Below are 8,547 nucleotides of genomic sequence, written 5' to 3'. Positions count from 1 at the left end.
GGTTCGTTCCACAGGGAGACGACTTATTTTACACTATATTTTTATATAACTATATTTGTACAAAATATATATAGATATATATTACAATAATATAAAAGGGGGTTTAGCGTTTAATGACCGATTTGTCGATTTTAAGTTTTAAGCGTAAATATAAATGACGATAATTAAAGTGCGTAAAATAAATGACAATAAATAAAAGGACAGTAAATAAAAGTACGAGGAAATATGAAATAAAATATATTATGCTTAATTAAAACTTCCATACTCATGATGTTTGACGTTTTAATTTTTATTTATTACCCTGGGTTAATTGTCCTTTGTCCTGGATTATTCGATAAGTCCATCTGGATTTGTCCATAATATCGGTCATAATTATAAAGTGCGAGGGTCTTCGCCAAATTAACCTTATACCCGAAGTCAAATATTCCAACTAATTGGGGATTTAAACCGTAATAAGGTCTTAATACTTTGTTTAATGATTACACCAGGTTATCGACTGCGTGTAATCCAAGGTTTTAATACTTTATTAACAATTACACCAATTACCCTTGTATGTAATCCACCCCTGTTTTAATGAGTCCATTGACTATTAATCCATCCCCCGTTTCCGGTCAAATGAACAATTATTAGTATTTATAAATATCCCGCCTACCGTACCCGATCAAGCGTATGTGGTTATATATAACTACGTCAAATTGTAAATCTCTTTATTAATCAAATATAAAGTCCATTAATAACCCATAGTCCCATTTTCACAAGTGTCGTTCTTTTGTCCAAACCCCAATTATGGTCCAAAGCCCAATAACCCCGTCTTAATATTTAGCCCAACATCACGATTACTTCGGCTCAAATAAGCATAATAATAACTTAAATACGAGACATTAATTTAAAAAGGAGAATTTAGCTTACAGTGATTATTGATCGCGTAGTGTTACACGGATAGAACTCCGACTTTAAAACCCGTAATTAACAGTTACATTAACTAAACTAAACTAATATAAAACTAAACTATATTATATATATATATATATATATATATATATATATATATATATATATATATATATATATATATATATATATATATATATATATATATATATATATATATATATATATATATATATAACAGAGAGATTGATATTGAATTGGGATGGTGTATGGATTCAGCAGAAAGCTCGAGATTTTATAGGCACATTGTTGATCCTGGCGGCTCCGCGAGTGCGGAGGTTTTGTGCCTCACAGCTCCGCGAGTGCGGAGGTACTGAATCCAGCTCACACTTGTTTTGGAACTTAGCTTGTCGACGTTTTATTTAATTATAAATATAATATATAAATAATTTAGATAATTATTTATATATTATATTATATTCTTGTGCATAGTTGACTTGTAATTTTAAGTCCGATGACTTGCGCGTTGATGCTCGGTTCATGTCCCGGTTCCGGATTTTCGAACGACTTTTCGTACGCGTAGATATCTTATACTTTGCGTTCCGCGACTTGTACTCTTGTCATTTTTAGACATTTCTCATCAATAATTTGAACCACTTGGATTGTATCTTGTACATTTGAGCTTTTTGGACGTTTGCGTCTTCAAATCTTCGTTTTCGCCTTTTGTCTTCGCACTTATTTAATATAAACGATTACAACTTAAAATAGAACAATTACAACTAAATACTTTACATATTGGAAGGATATTGCGCCTAAATATATGTTCATTTGGAGCACTATCAGTCATTTTATCATCTTGGTTGGTTTCGGTAAGAGTTGAGGTCGGTACAAGTGTTTTTGCATTTATTTTTGTAGTCTTTACAACGAGGTGCTGCACAATACACTTGCGTGCCGCGCCATTGTGCGTGACATCCGACTAGTGAGCAGCAAAAGTAATCAGAATCAACAACAGTTGTACCGCGCGCCGCACCACATTCCTTCGTGCCGTGCAACAAAGGATAGTAGAAGACCATGAGCAAAAGAAATCGAGCAGCCCATGTACAAGTTATACGGCGCGCCGCACAAAATATATTGGTGCACCGCGCAACCTCTTTGACGGGAATTTTGGTATTTAATTGCTTCTTAGGTCAATTTTGGGGATATCTTTTTACACTGCCGATTTTGGAGCTTTTGAGGACGGTAAAAGGTGATTTTTGTAGAACTCTGAGATTATCTAATCCATCTATTCAATCCGGAAACAAGGTTCAATCATATCAAGATTCAATATTGATCATTGTTCTTAGGTTAATTCTTAGTTTTGAACTATGAATTCCTTTTCCACTTTTGATTCGATTTTGTCTTTGAGCATAGCTGTAGGCTAAATCTTTTATGCTTTCCTAGACTAATAACTAAGTTGTTTAGATGATGACTTTCAATGATTGATTGTTTATGCATTTTAGTTTGATGGTTTGAATAAAGAAAAATCCTTGTTATATTTCTGCGCAAATTAATTTGTATGTGTGATTGTCAAATTAGTGAACACTCGTTGGAGTCTATTACATGTATTTTCAATTGTCTAGATTACGTTATTTGAGTGATTGTGGTTGCCCAATTAAGTGACATTTAGTTGGAGTCTAACATTTTTATTCAAGTGTGTGCTATCTACAATGCCTTTAGACGCACACACCTTAATTCTCATTACTTGATACCTATTTAATTATAACAAGATCAATGAGAATTGTACCAATTGTTAGGGGTGCGAAGCGAGTTAAATTAGGAGTCAATAGTCGAAAAATAGTTGCACCAGGGTCGAGATCGCGAGTCCAAATCTCCCGAATGGAATTTGTTGTCAGGCTGCGTTTCGCGATCGCGAAAATGGTGAGGCCATGTGCCTCGCGATCGCAAGTCGGGTCTGACGGGGAGACATTTCTAGAAACCGCGTTTTATTGCTCCCAAAGCTATTTCCTTGTATTGTTTTGCCCATTTAAGCATCATATTGTAACTCATACATGTATCCACGAAAATTATCAATAAAAGAACTCTCTTTGGTGGCCTAGGATTAAAGTAATCATTCATGATTACATATAACCTCATTAAATTCTCTTGTCTTTATTATTTTTGTTAGTTTCTTCGTATACATCAACTATTTTCGTTTATTGTAAGTGGGTTTGATAACCTAAAGTTATTATTTTTGCTAGTTTCTTCGTATACATCAACTATTTTCGTTTATTGTAAGTGAGTTTGATAACCTAAAGTTATCAAGTCTTCTTAGGGCTCACGTGTTTTATTCCTAACAAGTGGTATCAAGAGCCTCGGTTCAGTTTCACGGGAACAATGATGGAAAAGAGTGATGTGAAGATTGATAAGTTTGATGGGAATGATTTTAGCTTTTGGAAGATGCGAATTGAAGATGTGCTCTATCAAAAGTAGCTTTACCAACCGCTGAAGGGTGTTAAACCGGAAGAGATGGTTCAAGGCGAGTGGGAGTTGTTGGATAGGTAAGCCCTAGGAGTTGTTCGACTTTCTCTGGCCAAGAACGTTGCTTACAACTTCGTGGGTGAAACCACAACGGCGGGATTGCTTGCGGCTTTATCTAACATGTATGAAAAGTCATCCGCTTTGAACAAAGTTTTCTTGATTCGGTAATTGGAGAATACTAGGGTGATGGAGGGTTCCTTAGCGGCAGATTATGTTAACGAATTTAAGTCGATTTCAACTCGGTTGAAATCGGTGAATATTAAATTTGATGATGAGTTTGAGGAATTCTTTTTGCTATCTTCATTGCCCAATAGTTGGGTCGGTACGGTTGCGGTGGTTAGTGCTTCATCCGGAACTACTAAGTTAACCTTTGAAGGAATCCGGGATTTGATTCTTTGCGAAGGCATTCATAGGAAAAATTCGAATGGAAGTTCGGGTTCGGTTCTAAGTGTTAGTCTGGGAAGAGCTAGGTCAAGAAGTCCATCAAGGAGCAAGAACGTGGTGTGTTGGAATTGTCAACAAGTTGGTCAATATAAGTTAAAGTGCCGAAGTCATAAATCGGGTGGGAGTGTATCGACTATGGTGATCGAAGATGCGTTGATGTGCCAAAAAGAGGTTCTTGACGAATCTTGGGTTTTAGATTCGGGTGCCTTGTATCATATTACCCCGTACATGAACGAGATGGTGAACTTCAAGGAATACTCCGATAAGGTTCGAGTTGCGAATGGGAGTATACTTGATATCGCGGGTATTGATGATCTGGTAGTTAGACACTTGCATTTTGCTTGATTTTGAAGTATGTGCGGTTCATTCCAAAACTCAAGAGTCGGTTGATTTCGATTGGGCAATTGGATGACGAAAATTGTCATGTCCTATTTGGAGATCAAAAGTGGGTAGTGTTTAAGGGAGATTATGTGGTTTCTCGCGAGTTTAAAAGGGGAACCATGTATATGGTTGAGGTTCCTAAGGAGGAATGGCTAGGTGATTTTATGAATGTCAAAAGTCCTAGCGTGCTAATGATGTCTGGTATTGTTGAGGGATCTTGTTTGAGTGGGAGCTCAAATGAAGTTGAAGCTAGTGGAAATTCGGGTCGAATTGGGTACACTAGAGCTTTCGGTACTTCGGGTATATCTTCTCAAATGGCAACTTTGTTGCGGTCGACCGAGGAAGATGAACAAGAGGTTTTCTTAAGAGTCATGGTTAATGATACATCCGTATAGTGGGAGTTGGCTCGGGATGGAAAATTGGGTTTGTCCAAAGACGTGCGCACGTATGTGGTCGGTGTTCCAATGGTGAAAGCAAAGGTGTTAAGGTGGACGATTAAGTGTGAGAAAGTGCTCTCGTGCAAGGTCTTGATCGGTAATGTCCATGTGTTTGTTCTACTGTAGGTTTATTCTTTATTAGAAGATAAATCGGGTGGATGATATTGTGTACGGGCGGATCGCTTGGGCGATGGGGTTGATTGGGTCGGGTCAGACTCAAACGACCCGTTATCTCCAAAACTAAGGAGGTAGGTGCCATAGCCAAAGAGAAGTTCTTGTTTCCCAAGCTAGTAAAAAAATGATCAAATTATAGCTCAGCGTATTTTTTTGTGTCGAAAGACTTCACTTGCTTGAAGTTTATCGGGTGAAGTGCGGCGGGATTTGGGTGCAAATCCGGCGGTATTAAAAGGAGGTATAATTAGCGGGTCAAGTTGTTGTTGTGGATAATGATGTTGATGTTGATGATGTTAGGTTAAGATGGATGTTGTTTAACTTCTCTTCGAGTGGGAGATTGTTAGGAGTGCGAAACGAGTTAAACAATGAGTCAAAAGTCGAAAAATAGCTGCACCAGGGCCGAGATCGTGAGTCCAAATCTCGCGACTGGAATTTGTTGTCAGGGTGTGTTTCGCAATCGCGAAAATGGTGAGGCAATGTGCCTCGCGATCGCAGGTCGGGTCTGACGGGGAGAAATTTCTAGAAACCGCGTTTTCTTGCTCCCAAAGCTAATTTCATTTTATTGTTTTGCCTATTTAAGCATCATATTGTAACCCATACATGTATCCGCAAAAATTATCAATAAAAGAACTCTCTTTGATAGCCGAGGATTAAAGTAATCATTCGTGATTACATATAACCTCGTTAAATTCTCTTATCTTTATCGTTTTGCTAGTTTCTTCGTATATATCAACTATTTTCTTTTATTGTAAGTGAATTTGATAACTTAAAGCTATAAAGTTTTGTTAAGGCTCAAGTGTTTTATTCCTAACAAGATCCCTATAATATATTTTTAGTTTTCAACACTCATATTACATTTTGTTTAATGAATTTTTACGTAATGTAATTCATGCATGAGAATATTCAATCGATAGACAAAATTTCCTTAACATTTTTTGCAACTAGGCCACACCAACCCAAAAATTTTAATAGGTGCACTGCATTTGGTTTCAGGAAAGTCACACTCGTAAGTTGACGAAGACCCTATAATAAAAAAAGCCACTGACCAACAAACTCACCTAGTAAGAAACATCCTTATATATCAATTAATTGCCAACAAGTGACATATATATGTGTATATATACGCCATCGATCGCTTAAGATTTAAATAGTAGAATTATTAACAATCTCAATCGATCTTCGAGTTATAATAATGGCTCAATCAAACAATCCATCAATTTCGGTGATCGGGTCTCAGTTCACCGCACCAAATCCACTCGAAGTTAAAGTCGTTACAAACTGTAAGGGAACCATTGTTATAACAGACAATAACGAAAATATTTTACTCCAAGTGACACCATGTGACGGTTTATCATGTCGTCGTCGGTTGCTAATGGATGCAAATGGCACACCCATCGTTACGATTGATGAAGATGTAATTAAACAATAATTTCTCCTTTTTAATTCTATATCTTAACTTAATATCTTAATCTTATTTTGACGATATAATTAATTTTTTGCTAACTAATTTAAAGTTGTAATGGACTATATATATAGGGTTGGAGTTTTCATTTGCGATGGAATGTATATAGAGGGAAAAGTACAGCCAAATCTGATTTGATATTTACCACAAAACGAAAACACGCGAGCCTTTGGTTTAAGTCCCGCGTGAATGTATACTTGGCACACAATACGAGTAGCGAACATATTTATGATTACAAGATCAAAGGAGATTGGCATAAGAATAGTTGCGCTGTTTATAAGGGGTATTCAACAGCTGCATTAGCCCAAGTAATTTTCATACTTAAAAATTTCATATGAATATTCATGGTGAAAATGAAGATGATAATTAATTAATAAATAAATGCACGTTAAATTGATATTTTTGTAGATGCATACAGGGCAACATTTAAAAAAACAGAAATTGGACAAGTTCATGGTAACGATCAGTCCTAACGTGGATTACGCATTTGTAGCCGCACTTTTTGTGATCGTTGATGCAATGGAAAGTCCCTACAAAAATGAACGTGTCGCTGCAGGAGAAACTGCTGTTGGAATATCCAAAGCTTTGCTTGAAATTGTTACTCAGCTTACAAGACCAAGCTAATTAATTAGTCATCTTAGCATGATTAATTGTACTTCACTCTGTATGAAGTCTATATCTATATGTTTCTTATTGTGGGTACATGTCTTCTCTTTTCTATCTTAGGTGGCCCGCTCTCCTCTATGTGTATGTTGGTTGTAGCCGGGTTGGATTTGTAATTCTCTCATACTCCTAGCTAATTTCTGGCTAGGTTAGCATATTGTATAAAAATATATAATCTATTGTGATATTGTTTCTTTATCTTACACAACTCGCAATGCCAACTACCACCGAAGCTTAACTTGAGTGGTATGAGAGTGAGATACAAGCAGGGAGGTCTCTGGAGGGTTTTCCCAACCTTCGATTGTACTACCAACATCGTCACGAATTGGGTTTCCTCCTAACGCGCGCGCATGTGTGTGTGTGACAAATGAGAGCATTCGATATCGATATCGCCGCTAAAAAAAAAACTCGCAATGCTAACTGTGATGTTCTTTGGAGGGGCGTAATGATAAACGTTAATGTGGTGAAATATGATTATAAGTTGAGTGAAAAAGAAAAATTAAGTTAACAAAATACAAAAAAAACACTGGTGAAAAGATAAATGACGCCCCGCCCAAAATAATAGCCGAAGCCACATTAGGGGTGTCGTTTTTTTGCCGTAGTGGAAAAAGTGGGCAAAACCCACGCCCCATTGGGAATGAACTTGGGAGACATATACAATTTCTACTGTGTTATATCACTTGTTGGCAATACTATATAAATATACAACGAAACTGGTTTGTTTTTAACTGCTTTACGGACCGACTTCAAAATTGTTCGCTATTTTTTTTTTTTGAAAGGCAAGTTGTTGGCATCGAATACTCTCATTTGCTACGCACGCACGCGCTTTCGGGCAGGAACCCCGAAACTTCCAAGAAATGGGGTTTACATCCACTTTAACACAAACCCTGGCTCTGGAGAATATGGTGTGAATTCTACGAGCATCAGCAGCACCAGCAGCTGTGCCTCTGCCGCATTAATATTGAAAACTCTTCCGCGGCTTGGTGCTCCTTACAGACTCGCACCCAGCGAGATGAAAGAACTGCAAAGCCAATTACAAGAACTTTTAGAGCGTGGTTTTATTCAACCAAACACATCACCGTGGGGAGCTCCTGTTTTATCTGTTTCTATATCCGTTTCTATATTTATTTATAAGTTTTTATTTGATGGAAATTTTACTGATAGATCATAATGCGATTGCCGGACGACGCAGAAGTCGACACCTGCCACAAAGTAGAGGTGCAGGCAGCCGACAGGTTTTACTAGGTTCGCAGGTAAGTGCTTCAGGTGGCATCTTAACACCTCGATGCTACACCCGAGTGGCATCTTACGATAATCCTTTTTCAAGGAATCCACATACTAAGTAGTTTGCATAGTCTGCAAACCATGAAATTTCATTATAATCTATCTTCAATAGATATTTATCAGGAACATAAAACTCATATTTGGTGACTTTGGGTGTTCTTGGGTAAGATTGAGTCATCCTTTATTCTTCTACTCTACTTTATTGCACGGGTTACCGGCATTACAGGGATCCGAACCTTATACCATCCCGAGGGGCAGGCAGTCGAACCTGGGTCCTGAATACGGGTCGGTAAA

General features: G+C 37.3%; 1 protein-coding gene across 1 annotated transcript; it reads left to right on the top strand.

Moving 5' to 3' along the window:
* The first annotated feature begins 6,003 nt into the window (after positions 1-6,003).
* On the top strand, positions 6,004-7,097 carry LOC139881779 (protein LURP-one-related 10-like). Its single transcript, XM_071866191.1, has 3 exons — positions 6,004-6,258; positions 6,381-6,614; positions 6,715-7,097. Exons 1-3 carry the CDS (start codon positions 6,037-6,039, stop codon positions 6,928-6,930), a joined length of 672 nt encoding a protein of 223 aa, XP_071722292.1. The 5' UTR covers positions 6,004-6,036; the 3' UTR covers positions 6,931-7,097.
* Positions 7,098-8,547: the final 1,450 nt, after the last annotated feature.

Source organism: Rutidosis leptorrhynchoides, chromosome 1 (assembly GCF_046630445.1).
Source record: "Rutidosis leptorrhynchoides isolate AG116_Rl617_1_P2 chromosome 1, CSIRO_AGI_Rlap_v1, whole genome shotgun sequence".
NCBI lineage: Eukaryota > Viridiplantae > Streptophyta > Magnoliopsida > Asterales > Asteraceae > Rutidosis > Rutidosis leptorrhynchoides.
The sequence above is the reverse complement of the archived record's forward strand: the minus strand, read 5'-3'. Positions and strand labels throughout refer to the sequence as shown.

Excerpts from the sequence above, each read along its gene's own strand:
- LOC139881779 (XM_071866191.1), top strand. The coding sequence starts at position 6,037 with ATGGCTCAATCAAACAATCCATCAATTTCGGTGATCGGGTCTCAGTTC. Across the intron at positions 6,259-6,380 it reads TCGTTACGATTGATGAAGAT|GGTTGGAGTTTTCATTTGCG; the intron begins GTAATTAAACAA and ends CTATATATATAG. Across the intron at positions 6,615-6,714 it reads CAACAGCTGCATTAGCCCAA|ATGCATACAGGGCAACATTT; the intron begins GTAATTTTCATA and ends ATATTTTTGTAG.